Source organism: Eleutherodactylus coqui, chromosome 6 (genome assembly GCF_035609145.1).
Source record: "Eleutherodactylus coqui strain aEleCoq1 chromosome 6, aEleCoq1.hap1, whole genome shotgun sequence".
Classification (NCBI taxonomy): domain Eukaryota; kingdom Metazoa; phylum Chordata; class Amphibia; order Anura; family Eleutherodactylidae; genus Eleutherodactylus; species Eleutherodactylus coqui.
In genome coordinates this window covers 100,821,852-100,843,255 of record NC_089842.1, presented here as the reverse complement: position 1 = coordinate 100,843,255, position 21,404 = coordinate 100,821,852, and the positions used below count along the sequence as shown (strand labels likewise).

The 21,404-nt window shown below is 41.7% G+C and overlaps 1 protein-coding gene across 2 annotated transcripts; it reads right to left on the bottom strand.

The window, feature by feature from the left end:
- Positions 1-494: 494 nt before the first annotated feature.
- On the bottom strand, positions 495-21,187 carry TNFRSF9 (TNF receptor superfamily member 9). Of its 2 annotated transcripts, XR_010793165.1 has the most exons (10): positions 21,091-21,187; positions 17,040-17,103; positions 15,100-15,287; positions 11,898-12,005; positions 8,494-8,637; positions 7,589-7,655; positions 6,993-7,117; positions 5,039-5,185; positions 941-3,877; positions 495-879 (listed from the first exon to the last, which is right to left on the bottom strand). XR_010793165.1 is itself a non-coding variant. In XM_066607283.1 (9 exons), the coding sequence occupies exons 3-9, from the start codon at positions 15,212-15,214 to the stop codon at positions 3,774-3,776; spliced, it is 810 nt and encodes a 269-aa protein (XP_066463380.1). In that variant the 5' UTR covers positions 15,215-15,287; positions 17,040-17,103; positions 21,091-21,187; the 3' UTR covers positions 495-3,773. The 2 variants fall into 2 exon arrangements, 1 of the variants encoding a protein (XP_066463380.1); XM_066607283.1 differs by having other exon boundaries at positions 495-3,877.
- Between the last annotated feature and the right edge of the window lie 217 nt (positions 21,188-21,404).

Sequence of the window (21,404 nt, the reverse complement as noted above, 5' to 3'; positions counted from 1 at the left end):
GTGCCTCTAATGCGCAAAAACAGTGCTTGTGTGGAGGCCTAATACACGGGCCCCATGATTAGCAGAACATTCTCTATTTACTCAAAGATAGCATACCACTATTTCCAGGCTAACCTTTATCTATCATATCAATTAGTTATTGTAAGTTCTGTAGTATCCTGTATAAAAGAAATGAAGTCAAATACAAGGTATATTTTAACAAAATATTTGGAAACTGGGCAAGGCCTATCCCAGCGATAAGCTGTAACATAGTTTGATGGGAGCATTCCCTTAGATTTATGTCTATGCTGGGGATTTGGAGCTTAGTAATAGAAAAATATGTTAGGTTTAACATTCTGCTCTCTTCGATCTTGATAGAAACAGTTCAGTTCAGGAGCCAACAAATACAGCTGGCAGTTTTATAATCCAGTATTACACAGTGCATAGAGCATACAGGAGTTTCCCCATTTAGCTGTCAAAAAATACTCCACAATTGTATTTAATGTTTAGGTTTATGACTGAAACAATTTAATAACAAAACTACTAAATGTAAGCTGCTTTATATAATGTTCAAAATACTATATATTACACTAACAAACATTGAGTGGATACTCTTATAAATAACAACATGATACACTGGGACCACTGTTCATCCATATAGAGATAGAAGGTCCTTTTGGCTAAAGACTATCTACACCTTCACAACCATTTTTTTTATTGTTCCAATGCATCTAAAATCAAACTCGTTAATAAAAAATAATGCACCAAGGAGGAGTGGTTGGAATAGAATGGAACTATAGATGTAAGTTATTATTACAATATTAAAGTGAAAGAATAGGTTTATTGGGGGATACTGTACAAGGCAAATAGGCTCGAGTACCCCGTTGGTCCACCTCTAACCTGGATATATAAGATAAGACACGGTCGGGCATGGAGGCATACCCGTTGGTCCACCTCTAACCTGGATATATAAGATAAGATACGGTCGGGCATGGAGGCATACAGGCTCTGTATGTTATCCTGCAGCACATTTGCCCAAAGATGTTGCAACTGGAGTTTTAGATCCTGCAGACATGTAGGCTGCCGAAGCTGGTGTCCACAAATGTTTGATCGGCGATGACTCTGCTGAAGGGGAAGGCCAAGGAAGTGTGACAGTGTTGTGGAGGCATTCCTGTGACCTCCTTGTGTGTACGGCCGAGCATTTTCATGCTGGAAAATGCCTCTTGGAAACCGCCATGATAGGAAGACGTGGCTGAAGAATGTCCTGAACATATCGCTGAGCTGTCATTGTCCCTCGTAGCACTACTAGGGGTGACCGACTGTTGTATGTGATGGCTCCCCAGATCATCACACCAGCAGTTGGGGCCATGTGCCATGTGTCACTCCACAACAAAGGCAGGATTGAAGCACTCACCATGATGCCACCATACTTTGACGCAACCATTGTACGCTCCCAAGCAGAATTTGGAATCGCCACTAAAGACAATAGAGTTCCACTCCGAAGCAGTCTAGGTTTCTTGTTCACAACACAACTGCAAATGAAGGCAATGATCTTGGGGTGTTAATGGCAGGACACGTAATGGGTGTTGTGACATCAAATTTTCTTCTGCTAAGCACCTGGAAATAGTCCAGGCAGAGACAAGGTTCTGTAATGAAGGTTCCACCTGTGCCTGGATGGTGGATAATGAAACTGTTGGATTTGTTCGTGCTTGTTCAAGCGGTCCTCTCCACTGGTGGTCTGTCTGGGATGTCCAGAGCCAGTTCACTGTGTGTTCATGCCCTCATGTAGCCACTACTCCCAACACCTCAACTTGGTCAGAACGGCCCAGATGGCAGATAATTCGTTGAAACAACCATCATGTTTCTCTCATTGCAATGATACACCCCCTCTCAAAGTCTGTTAACTGGGCACTCTTTTGAGTATGTCTTGGAACAAAAGCCTAGTGGCCAGCGATCTCTCAACAAAAGTAGCCTCTGAGAGCCTCTTAAAGCGCATCGGGAAAAGCACTTTTACGGGATCTGGTAGCAAGATTAAATCTAATCAGACAACTGTAATCATTTGCATATCTGCCTGGAACACACTAAGTTTTGCAGCCATCCACATTTTCATATGGGTCCTTTTTGTTTTTTTTGCCAATGAGTATATAAAAAAAAAAATGAAGCAACTTTACAAATCAATTTGCTTAAAAATCTCTTACTGCTTTGTGTCTACAACTCATATATATATATAACAACCTATGTATCTCCCTGGTTACAGACTACAAACCCATTTGTAGTCCTATTCCCTAAGGCCTCCTTCCCACGAATGGATTTACGCTGCGTAAATTCGCGGCAAAAATCCGCTGCGTTGCCCCCTGCTATTAGGTTCTATTGAACCTAATAGCACAATGCCCACGGTGCGGAATTCCACCGCGGAATTCCGCACCGTTAAATCTCCCGTCCTCACCCGCGGCATGCTCTATTTGCCGCGGGTGTACGCGCTGACGGCTTCCATTGCAGTCAATGGAAGCCGTCCGTTCACGCTATCTCCCGCTGTAACACAGCGGAAGATAGCGTGAAAACGCTTTCCCGCCTACTGCCGCCGCGTCATATGACGCGGCTGGCGCGTCACGTGACGCGGTGGGCGTGTCACATGACTCGACGGTGGTGGGCGGGGAAGCGTTTTCACGCTATCTTCCGCTGGTAAGTATGGGGTCTCTGGGGGGCGCCGTGACGGGCTTCACTGCGGAATATTCCGCGGCGGAGCCCGTCACGCTCGTGTGAAGCCGGCCTACTGAATATATAATGTAACAAGCAAAGTACAGATGGAATGGAGTTTCTCTGCAGGATCAAATTACACACATGATTTGTTTGTAGTCCATAACCAAGAAGACATAGAAGTCTACGATGAAGCTGTAAACATCAGTAAAATATTTGATGAACACTCAATGCAAAGTTGCTGGTTTATCAAATGGGCCTAGGAAAAAAGTTACTTGCAAATGAAGACATTCCCATTAAACTGTAAAGATGTTATCATTGCACATGGGCCATATCTAGAGATGAGCGAGTACCAAAATGCTCAGGTGCTCATTATTCGAATCAAGCTTTTCATAATATTTGAGAGCTCTATTCGAGTAACGCAATGGACCCACTGGGTGACGAGTTTTTTTTTTTTTTCTTCTCTCTCTCGTCACAGCAGGAAGTGGTGATGCAGGGAGGGGTCGAACTCGCCGTGGTACTCGCTTGAGTAACGAGCACCATCGAGTATGCTAATACTCGAACGAGCATTAAGCTTGGATAAGCAATTTTGCTCAACTTTAGTCATATCCTCAAACAAGAATTAATATGTTATTTCTGGAAAAAAATATGATCAACACCGGCAGTATGTGAGCTGCTCTACTATCTGATTCAGAATGGCCACTGTTCATGGACTCTTGTGTCCAGACTTCCTTATCATTCTGGATCTTGTGCCCATGAGTTGGTCCCTTAGTCCTCTGTAGGGCCTGTCCGATCCACCTATAGACTAGTATTAGCTGATTTAAAAATGTAAATTGCAGATCTGAGGTGCAATAAATATTGCTGCAGAGCTTTCCTCAAATATCTTATTTCCAAGTGTCCTTTAAGTGAAATGCATATACAGTATAACCTTCCATATATATATATCCATGTATCCTCTTAGTTTTATGCACCATGAATGTCTCCTTCCTTAGTGTGATTGAATCCTTCAGTACTGAACCTTCCACTCAATATAGAGGTAAACCCATGTAAGAAAATAGTTTTTGTGCATGTAGAAGAATGGAGATGATGAGCCAATGTCAGGCTTCTAGGGTCATGGGTTCATTTTCCCCTCCGTTTTCCTCTTCTGGAAAGTGACAGCTACAGCCATCTTCTTCTCTCTGCTTCACTATAGGTTTTGGAACTATAGGGAAAAAAATAACATATATTTCAATAACAAAATAAAATGTACTTTATTGCACTTTATGACATACTGTTATCCTTAAAGGCATTGTCCTCCAGGATTATGAAAATGGTCTGATTTATTTATTTTTTTAACCAGAAACAGCACTACTTTTGCCCACAGGTTATGTCTGGTATTGCAGCTTAGTTCCATTCACTTGAATGCTGCAATACCAGACACAGCAGTGGTATTGTTTCTAGGGAATAATCTAATCCTGGACAATGTCTAGAAGTATCATGCACAGGATAACCTGAAAGCACATTAACCCTTTCCAATCCACTGTCTGACGTCTGAAGACATTCTGATTGAAGGCTATACAGCTCCGATGTCGGAAGACGTCCGGCAGGGTATTCTAACTGTAGATTACTGGCAGCTCTGTTGTCAGGGGGCCTCTCCAGCATGTCACATACTGGCTCTAGCCAGCACATGGTGTCATTGTATAATGGCAGAAAGAGAAAGCTCCCTAGGAAACCCTGAATCCAAAATTGGATTGCAAAGGGTTAAGAGTGCGTGTTTAGAGCAGTGCTCCCAAACCTAGAAAACCCTAGGTAGGGTTCCCTGGAAGACAACTGTAGAAGATGTTATTACTTTTTCAGTAGGGTTGGTGTAGTGGTTCCCCAGCAGGAGAAAACGTTTAACATCTGGGAATTACTGATTTAGGGCATAGGCTACAGGTCACACTACTATTTGTCAAAGCCAGATGCAATTTCCATAAGCAGATCTTAGGCTTGAGGACTTGAGTCCATCAATGGCAAACACTAAAGCATCATGGACTACTACTATCTTGATGTGGACTTTAGGTATGTATTGACCATAAACATGGCAACTTCCAAAGTATAATTGGATCTCCCAATTGGAAACCTCAACGATCATAACAAGAAAGAGAAGGTGGTCTGCAGTTGCCTAAATATCATCCATGCCACAGAGGCATATGCATAAGGAATCTTATTCCCCAACCATAATTAATTGACCACAAAGACTTCATAAAGGAGGTTCTTCACAATCGGCTTATGACCAGGTTAGACACAAGTTTTTAAAGGGATTGTCCAAAATGCTCCTTTAAAATCAGATATTTGCTATCCTTATTGCAGTCACACTAGGCAGTTATAATAATTTACTTACATTTTAGACAAATGTGTTTAATTTTTTCTATCAGTTTCTGACGACATGCAATACTAATCGCTACGAGCAACACGCCAACTGCAGCGGAGACTACAATATAGACAACTGGTAGATCACTTTCTTCAGGTTTCGCAACTGGTTTTAGCTCTAAAATGATGAAGAGAAAAATATACTTATTAGTGAAAGGAGCATACAGTACAGGATATATACATAGTATACAAGGTTTACAGAATATATTACGTAATAATAGATGAGCATGTTGGATATGACATTTCCATGCAGTCTTAATGGTTATTAGTAGTCAACCCCTTGTAAATGAGTAATTCCTATCAAAATCTATTTACACAGTTCCCCAACTTAAGTTTCCGAGTTGCTATATACTAGGGCTTTACTGTAAAAAAATCAATTCAAATCTAGTAGAGTTGATTTATATAAGTTCAGCTGCTAGTATATGGCTGGCATAGCTGTGTAGGAATCAGAAGACAAGGGTGTACACAGAGGAGACAGGACCCTTCTGGATCACACCAATACATCCCCCATGCTATCTGCTCCAGCCCTTTGTAAGACCAAATTGAAACATGACCTCAGTCACTTACCCCATTCTCACTTTTTTTGCCAGTGGTACCTTGCAATGAAGCAACTTGAGAGCAACTTCTCACTCGGTGTAAACAAGAGTCCTTCAATCTCTGAGCAACTGCCCATTTGCAGTGAATGGAGGTGGGCAGCCAGTTGAGATCCCCAGCGCGCTCCATCTCCAATCACTGAACAGCTATCGCTCCTGTGTGAAAGCATAGGAGCAACTATTGTTGGGACGGCTGTTGGATACTCATGCGCCCGACAGTTGTTCCGTGTGGAGATACCTTTGTAAAGAGACTGGCAGGCCTAGGTAGCAGCGAATAGGATGTCAAATTTAAGGCTACGTTCACACATAGCCGAAGTGGTGCAAATTGTCCGCAGTGGAAAATCGGCTACAAAATTTTCATCATTTTCACGTCAAAAACGGTGTCAAAATCCACACCACTGGTGCAGGTTGTGACACGGATTTTGGTGTGGATCTGCAGCAGACGTCACCCATTCTAGTGAAATCAGTTGTTACTATGCTATGTCACTATGATCTGCACCAAAATCCACTTAAAAATGCACACCACAAATTAATGTGTTGATTTTCCACTACAGAGAATCCGCACCATCTCTGCTATGTGTGAATGTACTGTAAGCAGGATCCAACAACCGGTATGTTTCCACGTCAGGAAGTCAGACGGCAGCGGGATCAGGTGACAGTAATTCAAGGTGGTTTATTGCCAAACTCTCAATCATACACAAAAGTAGGCTTTCTCCAGCAAGATAATGTCCATAAGTCACATAAAATAACAGTCCTTGAAACTGTATACAGGGATTCTCACCCAACCCTTCTCCTCATGCTTTAGCTTCCCTCAGCTCTCCAGGTTAATTCCACCTAGCTTTCCAGGGACTCTGCACACAGTCCTCACTTTGTTCTGTCTGACCACACTCTGCCACAATCTCTCTCTTACTGAGCTTTTCCTGCTCCTATTGCAATTAGGTTTCAGCCGTGTTCCAGGTTCAGGTACTTCCTGGACTGGAATATATGCGTGACCCAGACAGCCCCTGTCTTATGCATGGTCCGGAGTTATATCCCGGAGTTTAGCAATCTCCGTGGTATATACACACCATCCAGGAGTTGATCCCTTACTTCACTACAATACCCTAACATTACATATTTACAGCTCTGGAGGAAAACTTGCTGAACTTTCTTGATACCTTTTTGTGTCCAAGAATTACACCCGTTTACTGTGTCAGTCTGATGCTAATAAGGGAAATGGAACAATACTTCCACAGCGCCTCCTACTGGAAAGCAGCATTCCTTTAAGTTAATGTTAGACTCTTTATACAAGCCTTGTAACAATGACCGGGAATTGAATTATTATAGACTTACCTTTTGTGATGGCAGCGACTGCTGCTGATGAGCCTTTTGACCATGTAGCCTTGGTAGGGTATACGCCACAAACCACATCTGAAGTATGGCTCCCATTAATAATTACAACTCCAACCGCTGAGCAACTGTGTACACAGAAATAGAATAAATGTACAAAGATATTATAAACTTCTACAGTCTTCTCATGTCACCTACACAAAAACTACCAATGGACATTAGATTTTACAACGCATTTCAATGACTTTGTCCCAGATTGCTGAACTTTAAGGGGCTGCCATACCCTCTTATGGATACTTATGTGTCACTGCCACAATCCATAAGATCCCACTGCTGGCACATAGTGGGATCTTACTGCCTATTAATAGCTGTTTGTTTTCATCCCCTCTAATGTCTCATTCATCAGTTCAAGCACAGCCATTCCTTTCCATACATTCTACGCAATCCAAAAACTGTGCAAAAAGAAGCTTGGGCGGCATTTTATCAGAATGCTAAAAATATTTCTGCTAGATATAAAGTATACAGAGAATAAGAAAAGTTTAGACACTTTGGAAGAACCAGATCGGTAAGAATCAGATCACCCAGACATATGGCCTTACTTTTTCCATGGTGTACATTTATTCTCTGCTCCACTGTTGAAGGTGCCTACGGGGCAATTCACACATTCTGTGGGAGAAAGTCAGAAAATTCAAGAAAAATTCACCAGGTTATATATACATTTCTCACTGTATGCAAGGGATCAAACTCTTCTAGAGAATAGATATCAAGAGTGTAAATCTAAATCAGTCTACAATTCTATGTGGATTCATTTTATAACCTATTTTATAGGGAGGTCAGAGTTGCATTGTCCTGTCATTAAAGAGGACGTCACTTGATAACGTCATCAGGTTGGTTGCATGGCTCCGCAGCGCGGCTCTGTTGACTGTATCCCTGTGCGCCTGTAAGGGCTCTTCTGAAGTCCAGCTCTTGGCACTGTCAATGTGTCAAGTGGGCGGTCCACACTGCTCACTGTCAATGGGTGACGTTGTACTGATAATCATGTCCAACATCACCTATTGACAGTGAAGGGAAGGACAACCCACTTGGCACACATACAGCACCATGAGCTAAACCTAAGAAAAGTCCGTCCAAGCAAACTGTGATCAATGTGGGAAAAAAAAGAGATGGCGTCAGTGGGCTGTGCCGAAGAACTGTGCATTTGATTTTATCTCATGCCAGGTCTTCTGTAAGCTGCAAATTTCCTGCTTCCTTGTGGAATTAAATGATAACAGTCTGGTTGCCTGCAGGGGAGTTTACTGAAGGCAGAGCTATACAGCTCCAGTAAACTCAATAGTAAATCACCTTCCGTAAGCTTGTAATATCTGCACAATTGTATCTCACGCAACTATGTGGTCACATGACATGCCATCCGTTAATCATAAATCCCTCCGCTTCAGTAGATTCTAAATCTTGTTTGTATAGAAAACAACAAGTGTTGCAAAACAAAATCTTCTGAAGGTCTTACTTTGTCCAACCAGCTGCTGTCCAGCAGGACAGCGGTCACTTATGCACTGTGTGCACTTTTCATCTGTGCACTTCCTGCCCGCAGTACATGTACACACAGCGTTCCTCGTGGACGTGCAATTCGCTTTATACTGAAATAATACTCCTGGAAAAAATTGGGAAAAATTAAAAACATTACATCCCCGCCTCTTAAATGTGCTACCTGCTGGGCTCACTCAAAGGAGCTTTATCAATTACTATTAGTAGCTTTACATACATGCCCAGATATTATATATTATTTACTGAGACGGCCATTTCTGGAGTCTATCACCAGGAAAGACTTGCTTTAGGTTATAGCATCATACAATCTCCATCATTTAGGGGTATAGCTATGGGACCCGAATGGTTGCATTCACCTAAGGGCTCTGGAGCCTAAGGAGGCCCAAAAGATCTTGGCAGGTAAAATCTGTTGTTTTTTGGAGTTGCCAGGAGCGAGATTCTGCTTGCGGTCAGTGAATATTAATCTTCACGGTTTACAGAATGAAAATCTGTCCTGATCATGTAATGGCACAGTTCTGGCGGCTGTGTAAGGGGGGAACCCGGGTCCAGCATGTTGTAAAGTTGGATGTGTTATTGTTTACTTTAAAATGATTTTACTCCTGTGTCTTTAAGGCCAGTGTCACACAAGCGTAAGCGTATTTGCGTACTTGCACAATAGGAGTTGCGTAATTGCACGTACATGTGCGTGTTTTACTGTACTTTTTGCGCACACACAAATTTTGCACATCTGCAGGCACAAAAAAAATGAGCAAATACGTTCATGTGACACCGGCCTAAGAGTCAGGAATTGAGTGTGTCCCTGGGTGTGGCTATCTGCGTGCACACAATCCCAGATGGGTGTCTGGGAGAGGAGCAATTTTTAGTGAGTGTCTGGGGAGTGAGGATGTGAGAAACGTGCCTCTGGCGAGAGTAGCTGACCCCTATGTGAGCGATAGTGGAAACGCCCTACAGCCAGACAAAGTGGTGTGCTTTATCTACACTGGACCCAAAGCATTGGGTAAGGTCACGGACAAAGAAAGTTTACTACAGAGATATTACCAGAGTGGACTGTTTGCATCCTTATCACCCGAGCATGGAAAGAGTACGTATTAACTGTATATACTAACCGGTTACCGATATTGAGATTTATGTGTGTCAGCTCGATTACGGCCATGTACAAATCGTTTCTCCACTGTTCCCCATATTAAAGTTGTTCAGCATCATAAGCAAGCAGCCTTCATTTGTGACTTATCCTCGTAACCCCAGGTATACAGTGATGTGGCAAGCACACTTTCAGGAGTGGCACCGGAATTAGTGTGGCTTAATCCGGTTATGAGAACTTAATGATCTTGACACTCTTATGTTCACCATGACTATGATAATGATACAGTCCTTGGTACAGACTGGCATATGAGTCCCAATTTCGGAAGCAAGTTGGCATATGACACCAGCCTGACCTCCCCTTGGTGGAGAATGTGAAACCCAGGCCTTCTGCTTGGCCCAAGTTACAGCTGTACCATAATGAACAACACTCTTGTGTCGTCACATACCCAGATTTTCATCCAGTAACTATTTGAGAATTATTCATGCAATAACTGTAAGTGGAGACCCTGAACCGATACAAAAAATATCAAACTTTTCAAAATACAATGTATAGGCTTTATATGATAAACCTGAAATCTCTGTTTAAATATTGTTGCAATAACAATAAAGTCACCCCAGGACAGTGAAGAACTAGTTTTGTTTATAAGGAAACCATAACAAAGTAGTAAGACAACCTCGGGGAATGCCTGAGAATTTTCTGCCTGTGTGCTGTCTGTGCACTTCCTCTTTTAGGCGGTTTATGTGTTTAGACATCCTCGTGTATTGCTGGGGGTTATAACTCATGTTTTGTTCTGTTGCTTCATATAAGGTAAATTCCCATGAGTAAAGGGGCTGTTGGAGGCATCCTCCTAGAAAAGCTTAGAAAACTACATGAAAGTTAAATAACCAAGGTATTTTCCCAACACATTATATCCTTATTATCTTCCAGGGGTTACTCACTTTGGGAAATCTTTTTGTAAGGAGGATTTCCTGATAATAAGATAATTACAGGGTCTTCGTTTGCTCAATTCGACAGCAATCAGATGTAATCTCGAAGTGTTCTATTTCCTTGCAGCACCACCAAAGGGGAAATGAAACATTACAGGGTGCTATTGAAAACAATAGGATATCCATGTAATGCATAGACATGTGGGGTCCTCCAGGGCTAGAGACGCTCTTCATAGATGATCTTCTTTGTGGCTAACAGGGTATAGTGTTAAGCTCCATTTAGACTGGAAGAATGCCAGTACTATAACATGTGACTACTGAGGCCACTGATTGGCTGAGAGGGTTGAGTCATTGTAGTTTGTATACAAAGCCCAGTAGGGATCGTCAGACATTCTGTGCTGGATTGGCTGGGACTGAAGATGTAAGCAGAGTTTTTTTTCTATTATATAATAATTGTGGCTCTCTTTACTTTTTTCAAAGGCTGAATACCCCATTTAACTCAGAGTGCCCTAATACAGAATTTTGGAAGGGGTTTTGTAAACTTGACAACACTTTTCCCCAAAATGCACCATTTTCAGAGCTGAAAAATCTCAGAAGGGACAGTCCCTTAAGTTGCAGAATTGCTTCAGCTCCGATATTTAGGAACTTAGATCTCCTCAGGGCCATCTAAGGGTACTTTTACATGGGACAACTATCGCTCCTGTGCTTTCATACAGGAGCAATAGTCACTCAGAGAATGAAGGCAGAAGCCCTGTAGATCTCTTCTGGCAGCCGTCTCCATTCGTTGTGAACAGGCAGTTGCTCCGACATGACTGCCATTGAGGGAGAAATCACGCACTAGTCGGTTAATTTATTAACTAGCGACTAATAAGTGATTTCTGGATCAGCACCCTATCGGGTCCCACTTTTACATGGGACAACTATTGATCAAAATTGCTCATTTGAGCAATTTTTCAGCCAATAGTTAGTTAGCTTGTGTGAAAATACCTCAAGTGAACAGCAGTGCTGTAAATTATATGACATTGACACTGGGTTCAAAGGGTTGTGTCAAGATAGCATCACTTGTTCTTATACCCATTAGGGTTCTCCTCTATGTCCCAAAATGGAGAGCTACTCAGTAAGAGTGGTTCCTGTCGTGGCGGACTTTCTGTCATCTTGCTATTACAGGAGGGTCATTCATATAAATGGCCATCCTGTACTACTACATTTCCTGGCTTGCCAAGGCTTTCCCAGGCAAAATCAGTGGTTTGCCAGGGGTGCCGATAGTGGGACTCAAGCCCCGTATTCTCAAAAGCCTTATGCATCAAACCTCTTTAGGTTTTGCCACTGGCAACAAGGTGACTTTTGATCACTTACCTTCACATCGTTCACAATGCTTACAGAGTGGCTTATCATTTGGTATGTCTGAGTAGCCAGTGATAGGACATGGGACACAAAAGCCACATTTATTTGCCAGGAAATAGCCTGTAGAAAATAGTCAAAATGTTACTTATTGATCAGTACACAAAACCACTTCAATGCATACATATAGTAGCTAGAGGTATAATATACAATAATTTAGCGTTAACATATTCTGTGGCACTTTACAGACAGTGAATCTAAAGGTCAATTACACGGTCCAATAATCGCCAGAATAATCGCTTTAATTAGGGTTTATCTGCAACTGTTGGCCCGTGTACACAGGGCGCTTAGCAAGAAGTTCCTCAGTTGCCACTAGTCGTTCTGTTTTAGCTCTATGAAAGAGAATGACTGCTCAATCTATTGCCGATTCCTGCGAATGCCCGGAACAATCCCCAACCCTCTCCACCTCCATTCACTTGAACAACTATTGCTGCTGTGAAAAGCACAAGCGTGATAGTCGCTGGTATTACAGTCTGGCACTTATGCACTTGACAGTTGTACCTTGTAAGGCTGGGTTCACACGGGGCGGACATCCCGCGAAAACCTTGCTGAAAGACCACACCGAAAAAACGCGAGATTTTCACGGGATAAGCACAGCATTTCCGCTGCGGCTATCTCTCCCCATAGCGAGGAGAGAGGCCGCTGCGAAAATGAAAAAAGAATTGACATGCTACGTCTTTTTTTTTTCGCGCTGCATGTCCGTTTTCGCACAGCTTGTCTATAACGGATCGGCTGCAGCATGTGGACGAGATTTTTGCAAAATCTCGTCCCTTTTGCTGGCTAATCCTGGGATAAGGAGCCGCTGGCGGAATTGCCATGTGGACATTCCCCATGGAAATTCCGCCCTATGTGAACCCAGCCTAAAGGTACCTTCAGGCATAAATATTCACAATGTTGCTGTAATCTACCAGGTTAAAGAATTTCATTAAATAGGTTGAAAGAATCAGAGAACCGCTTATCTTCAGTTTTGCTGAATCTCCCCCACTGCATGTATCTTTACTGCCTTCCTCCAGTTATCTAACAAAGTAACCTTTTGTTTTCATTGTTCTCAATATGTTTCCCTTTCACTAGAGATAGAATTTACAATTCCTGTTGGAGAAATCCCCTAAATATAAAGATTTATTATCTGTGGAAAAACCTGAACACCCAAAACTGCTATCTTAACAATTGTATCCATGAAGATGCTGACAACAAAGAACAGAATGTCGGCAACCCAACCCATTGTATCTCATGTGTATGCTGTAAATATAGAAATATCATCATTATGGGTAGTCTTATAGGGTTTTTTTGCGATTAAAGGTTAATAAAACGTAATCACTATATAAATTAAAAACTTACATAAAAGTTATGCAACTTCCTAATATTCTTCATGTTTCAGTTCCTTACCACTTACAAGACAGAAACTGGCATAAAGTATGGTACAAATCCATGCCGGCGTAGATTTCAATTTCTGCGACATGAATAGCAAAAGGTGCACCAAACATATTAAGAGACGTGCACTTCCTAACAATTTTCTTCAGTACAGTTTAGATTAAAACTGGCATATGAAATACCAGACTTAATACATTCCTTCCATTGTCTATTAGAAAATTGTCTAATCTTTCACTTTGGTTCCAGAGCGCCCCCATTCCCAATGGGTCACGCAATGCAAGAATGTGGCATTCAATCATTGCAGGATCAGACTCTCCACCAGCTGGGAAAGCTTTAAAAGGAACCTGAAAGCCTGCCTCTTTAGACAGGTCTGCAATCTTTCACCACCACAACATGAGCCCCTGCTACCCTCACCACTGTCTCCTTCTCCCTCCCCCCCTCCCTCGTAGACTGTAAGCTCTCATGGGTGGTTTCCTCTTTTCCTCTTTATTAATTTGCTAGTCATTTAGTAGATGTTTATTGTTTCTCTTGTTTTATATCTGTAATGTGGTTATATATGTAGTAGTATAAGTAGTGTAATTTAGTTAAACCTCTATTTCTTTATTTGTACTGTGCCCTAGAATTCAAATAATTAATAATAATCCCGTCTACCAATCATGTGATCTCCTTCTAGACTACCCCTTGGATTTCTGTTGTGGATTTGCATTTACAGATGCTGCGGACTCACACATTGATTATCCCCATTTCGTTTCAAAGGAACTCTGTGTCATAAATCCATGTGTTTTACTGTGGATTTCTGACATAGATTTGCTTTATAGGTTGCGTGGTCCGCTCATGAATTAGCATCCTTCAATGGAGCTGATCCACATGCGGATAACTCACAGCAGATTACATGTCACTAGTAGTCAGTAAATGGCAATATTCTTTTTTCCAATAATGGGGTGAAAATCCAACCTGAGGTTGTCCTGCTCACATTGGCTGCATTTTGTTGCAATGTGTCATGTGGGGTTCATGAGCACTACTAAGCTCTGAGTTGGATGGGGCCACAATCCGGCACCCATGGAAATTTAGTTTATAGGGCTGTAATGTATGTCGTTATACCTCTGAGTTCTACAGAGACACAGGGACTCCATGTGACTCCATACAAGTAGTGTTTACCTGGCTCTGCCTTTTGCATAATTCCTTAGAAACAGCAGCCTGGAGTCTGCAAGCCAGGAACCTAGCCAAGCCAGAAACTTACTGCACATTGATGAGGGTCAAAAAACCCGAAACAGCTGTCTGTGTATGGTTTTCTTGCTTTTGGTTTTCAATTCCTAGTCATTGTTATAAAGACTTGTATAAAGAGTCGGACATTGATTCGCAGGAATGCTGCCTTCCAATAGGTGGCGCTGCGGAGGTATTGTTCCATTTTCCTAACTGAATGATCATTCAGTTTTGCATGATCCAGTGAGAAACGATAATTGTTCATTGTAAAAGAGCTCTTAGAGAACAGAAGCAGATCTGACGAGGTCAATCGTTCTGTTATTTTTTTATTTCACATGCATTAAAGCAGTATAAATGGTTGGAAAAGTGGGCATACCCTATAGGCTACGACTCCACAATGAGACCTTGTCACCTGCAATTCACAGTAAAATTGCTCCATTTCTGTGATTTGCTCACTACCTCAAGTCTGTGATTTTATCACAAATCACAGGCAAATCTGTTTTGGCATGAAGCCCTAGTTTTAATGATATTTTACATATGATTTCGCTTTGCCAATGAATAGGCTGATAAAAAAAATACTTACCGGGCTCACACAGGGTGCAACACTTATCCCGGAATCTAAGACAACCTTTGCCAAGAACAGCCTGAATGAGCAGGATCTGGAGGACTCCACATAACAGACTCCTCACAGTGTCCATCCTCTGCAGTCAAAGTGCTAAACCTATTAAAGCACTGTCGATCTTAAAATCCTACTTGACAACTGATAAAAATCTGAAAAAAAAGAGCACAGAAAGTTAACAAACACCCCCTAAAAGTGCATGAAATGACTTCATTGTTTACAAGACACGTCACTGGATATTCCCCTTTGATATATCAGTACATAAAACAAGAGCAAAGATAAAGGGCCACCTGTGGGAAATCCCTCTGATGCACAGTCCTATTCAAAATGAGGATCTCCAGCAGCTGATACATTTATAACTATATAAATAGCGAAGAACAATGTATACCAAGTAAAAGCCCGTTTACACGCAAAGTCAAAATTTTAATACGATTGAAAGATTGAAAGTTTTAGCAATCATTTTGCATAAAGTGTTAATGGACACTAATTTTCATTAACACTTAATTATCTTCATTTGCCTGTAAAAGGGCCTCCGGGAGCTGTTTGCAGAGCCCAGCATGTGGACTGGGCTCTGCACACAGCTGCATTGTTCTCGCATGGGCTGCCTGCAGAATACAATGTAATCTCCCGGATCCCGCTGAGAACACAGCATGCAGTCTGTTGAGAGATACTTTATCTCTCTGTGGCTAGACGATGGATTTTAAGCTCGCCTTAAAATTATCATTCAGACGAAAAGTGCACAACGTGCGCATTTACACGCAACAATTATCGCTCATCTACGGTCATATGAACGGATTTTGACCAATAATCATTGCGTGTAAATTGGCCCTAAAAGCACAACCTTGTATTTGTATAAGTAGCACGCGGGTATTGCCATATATAACATCAATATGTTATATTTTAAAGGAGAACTTCATCTAAAACTGAAAAGGTTGCTTTGCATGGAACTTTTACTAATTCCCCCACGTCTCCTACCCATTTTAACTGGACGGTGATCTGAGATTACCAGATGAGGAAGAGATTGTTGTCAGCTCTCAGAACTCTCCTGAAACTGCCTGTGTAGAACAACCACAAACCACAGCTAGGGACAACCCGAGACAGTATGTACAGGCTATCAGTATTCTATAAAGCATGCAAAGTTCTGACAACTCAATGTCATGTAAGCAGGTGGCTGTAGACCATGACCAGACTGATATATTGCAAAAAAAACCTTTTAGCTATGAAGTAAAAAATGATTCACAGACCCTGTGTTTTCTGCACCAGCTTCGAAAACCTCCCCTTAGAAGTTATGACAAAGAGGAGACGCTGGACAATAACTTGTTTGCAAAACATTTCATGGTCTTTTGACATTGTCAAGAATTATCTACTCATTTCCCAACCTACAGCTAATCACCCACTTATGCTAAACGCGTCATACAAAATAGCATGTCTCATATGTAAAAGTGTGTTTTTTGTGTCATTGCAAAAACCCCCACAATTATACATTTATGGGCCAAGTAGGATTGTTTAGGATTATGTAGGAGGCAGAGCCATGCACAGAGGAACGGCATCCTCATAGTGTAATACTCAGATCTCGTTAGTTTAATCTAGAAATCAGCAGCGCGGAAGTGGATATATACTGTACTTCTCTCCCTATACGCCTGTGGGTAAGGGCGTACCATAGGGGCAGACCATACAGTTGCTATGAGCCGATTAAAAAATTAGATGCTTATGTGACAGTGTCTAAGAAGGCTCGTGAGTAAGCTCCTTCCAGTAAGCAACCACAGGAAGCTATATTTAATCCAGTGTCATCAACCACAATATCAGATAAAACGTATAGTGAATGCCCATTTACTATCACGAGAATGCATTAAATATACACTGTAGATTTCCCATAGCTACTAATAAGTTGTGTCACCTCCTACCTTAGATATCACAGGACAACCCCTTTAATCATGGGATACTTCAGGCTGTTTCCAAATCCTGCTTCTTTAAAAAAAAACAAAAACACAAACCGTGATGTTTTATTGCATACTATTCCACATGTAAGATATTTACTAACTCTCCCGTGTTCTCTATCAATAGTGAATAACAGTAAATAGAATACAAAAATATCAGCACTGCCGTCACGAACATGTAGCTGAGTTTAGGGAATGTGACCTACTGGTAATGGAGGTAAGTTACTGATGTGTACTATGACGTGCTCTTGTTGTCAAAGCGTTGCCAACCGTATTATTTCTTTTTACTGGACAATTTTTCCAAAAATCACGTTCAACCAAAAATTTTTGGTTGGAAAACCATCACGAACAACCAAGATACGTAATATGTGTCCATAGCTTAGAATACAGCTATGAACACATTATCAGCATTTACTGTAAAATGGTGATAATTACCATCATAATAACCTGTAGAAGCAAATCCAACATCATTTTTTTAGGAACAGGGAAAAAAGTCCCCTATTTCTTGACTGGCCAAAAATGCACGGACGGTTGTCGATCCTAGTCCCATGTCTTTGAATTACTGGGTTATCATTGAGACCCCTAAGATATGAAGAACGTGTTAGGTCACACTTACAAGTGTAATTTCCAAGGTTACCACAACATATGAGTATGTGTAACTAAATGTCAGCTGTGGGTTGCAAAAAAATGCTTTAAGATCACATCACTTATGGCCACTCAGCCTCATGTCTCCGAGAGGCAGGAAACACTGACACTATTAATATCAGTCACCAGTGAAGTCACTACCTGCATTACAGGCATTGTTCTGTAAATAACCATTATGAGACATTCTACTTGATTTTACTGTTTTCTGCTCTAATTTTAGACCCATCTCATTGATCAACATTTATTATTACGTTATGCCTAAATTGTAGCACAGTGATTGCCTCCCATTATCTCCAATCTGATAGATGATGATCTGGTGGAACTTCTGAAGGGACAGGAGGCGAGGGACAACACCAACAAACACTCCTCTTACTGTCTTATACTCAGAAGAAAAAGATTCTGACTTTCAGTTGACAACAAAAAGGCACTTAATAGAGTCCATTGGTCGTTTCTGAAAAAGTGCTCTTCAGCAGGTTGGTGTTGTCCCTTGCCTCTGTATTATGGCCCTATATTGGTTTGGGTTAATAGCAGCTTATATGACAATTTGCAAATTAATAATGGAACAAGACAGGGGTGTCCCTTATAAAAAGGAAACCTGAGAATTCGCATGAAAACTACAACCGAAAATTTGTGGTGGAGCTGGCCTCCCTGATTTTTGCAAATAGTATCAGGCAGCAGTCAGTGTGAGGCAAGTAGACTAGTTTAGCTCCTGGGACTTGAAACAGTGGGTGAGGCTAGAAGACAAACTGTCTCCTGTAGTGCTTGGGACTATTAATAGTGTGAAAAATGCAGAATTTTTTTTTTTAAATATATAGATTGTGACCGAAAGTTTAAAAAAAAATCATCAAGAAATTTTTGAAAGTATGTTTAACACAAAAATGTAATTTATATAATAGGTAATTTTCTGATGACACATTCTCTTTAAGTACACTGGGGAATTGGTTATTTGGCTTATATAAGTTTCTCCTCTTCAGTCTTGCTTTCTGCCTATACATGGTGCCAGGGGCTTAGCTGTGGGTAAAGTGGGCAGGTGGGGAGTGTGCCCTGGGTTCAGTCAAGACTGAGAGGGGGGAACACCACCGTAGCAATTTAACCCCTTTACAGTTTATCTGGAACAGAGTTGGTTCTGCAGGAAAAGATTACCGTTTTGGACAAACTGAGATTGTTCTGATTTAAATGGCTGTAGTTCCAATTCTATCAGTGCTACCAACTCATTTTAAAGCCAGAATTTACAATGATACTTCAAGCATGTTTGTAGCCCTTATAGAATCAATGCTACAGCCATTTGAAGTGGGGTTGAAAATACTGAATTTACAGCTACCAGGTCTATGCACAGTGGGGCTGGAGGGGTAGGGGGCTCCCTGTCCCTGGAAGTAAAGACTGAGGTTTCTGGGGAGGGGAAAGACTAAACTGATTTTTTGCCCCAAGTAAAGGAAAGCCTAGCTACTCCTCTGCATGGTGCCTATTGTGGTGTAACGTAAGAGGAAGATTCGGTTTATATAGCCAGAATGATCTTTCAAAGTGATTTCTGGTGTGTCCAAATACATATACCTTGCCGCCTGCAGACGAGCGGGTCGGATCCGGCAGCGAGAATTCTCGCCGCGGGACCCGACCCGAGAGCCTGCAGGGACGAGCGCGTACTCACCCGCGCCTGGCGGCCCCGGCTCTTTCATGTGCCGGCTGCGGTGCAGCCGGCGGCCGGGTGAGTGCGTGCCCCGCACAAAAATAGGACATGCCGCGGTTTGTTTGCCGCGCGAGATTTCGCGCGGCCAAACCGCGGCCGTCTGCATAGGAGTGCGTATTGTAATGCATTCCTATGCAAACTTTCAGTGGCGGAAATCCCGTTGGAAATACCGCCGCGGGATTTCCGCCCGTGTGCAGGGGGCCTTACTGTGTGAATTCATAACATGCATTCCATATCATGTTCTATCACAGTACTGCACCAAAGAAGTATTGAAGTAATACACATTTCCCATTGAAATCAAAGATCTGTGTACTGCTGTCTCATGTCCTCCAGATCAAGGGATATGTTTTGTAGCTGCTCTCCAATATGGCTAAAAGATGAGGATGTGGATTTCCCTCTATTAACCCAGAATTCACTTACAGGGTACATGGGTTTTCTACATGGGAACTGGATTAGTATTCAGCAGAATGGAGAAAGAAAACCCATTCCCAAAATTAATGTAATTCTAATTACCATCTTCACTCCTGTAACTTGCCCATGCGGACTACATGTTTTTAATTTTAATGTTCCTAAGCTTCCAATGCACAATTTTCTTATATATGATTAACCTTAGCCATACGTTGTTGGAGGGTTTTTTACTTTCCAAGTATTTGATAAATAATGAGCCATACCATTGATAGAAGCTGAATTGCTAAATGCAGCATATTCAGCAGAAGAGAGGGAGCAAAAGGTGGTTGGTTAAGGTGTATATATCACTTCAAAAAAGGGATTACTGTAATGCAAAGTCACCACATATGAAGAATTATTTTTGATATTTCCAACCTTGTAGGGTCTCTGGGGTCAAAGAGGTATAACCTCTGTGGGGTAAGGTACCATCTATTCAAGTGCTTGTAATCATTTTTTGAAGCCTTAAACCTTTGAAGTCAGTTTGGGTGCACATACCAATCTGGAGACCTGGATGTCCATAAAGCTAACTTCTAATTCCTTTCCCCAGGCTTTCATGAATTGTGTCATGTATACTTCTTATTGGAATTGCTTCCATTACAACTAGGAATGCCCCATTAATAAAGCAGGTTGCATCTGCTACGCCATTGATAACATACAGAGTGCCATAAGAAGCCATAAGAAGCAACGTCCTACTACTAAGGTTGAAGCTACAATTTAGAATTTGCATCCACTGTATCAGATTATGAAGAGTTATCAGAATCCTCAATAAAGTACAAAGCGGGATTAGCTGAGATTACGATCTGTAAGAGATCAATCACTTGCATTAGCAGATATCCACAACAACCTTGAATAAAAAATGCTCTCTGAATGTCACATTTAGAAACTTATGTCAATTTATCATAAGACACAGGCATTAGATGCCTCAGAGTAGCGGTGAAGTCCCCCCCCCCCCCCCCATGTATAGCAGCTGTATGTGCTTAAAACTCTGAGACATTTTTAAGTAACAATGAGAACATCTTAATAAAGTGTCAGAACAAAGTCTCCTCTATACGGCGCCAGGAAGTTTTAAAACAGAATTGTGACATTTCTCCCCAGTGACACTTGTTAAACATGAGTACGGCAGTGTAGAGCGTTATCGAAGGATCTTGGGGAGGATCGCAGCTCTCGCACACTGTAAGCAGTTACATCTGACACCATTCACTCCGCACAACCACAGATGACCAGAAAAGATAAAATTCTTACTGTATGGTTGGGATGAAGAGCTGTCTTTGAACATTTCCTCTCTCTCTCTCTGCTGGCCCACGAATGAAATGAACTGCAACTTGGTATTTAAGTGATCATTTGGACTTTCCCATGTAAGGGGGGGGGGGGGGGGGAGGTTGTGACTCATATACTTTTTATTCTACAAACCTGTCAATTAAAGCGACCCTCCTAGCTCCCCCTCACTAAAGTTAATTCCCCTCACTATATGCGTGGCAATTGCCTATAATCTTTTTTTCTTATGTGCGCTTTTATAATCTGTCAGTCCTTGCCTTAATAGAAATCAGCTCTCTCTG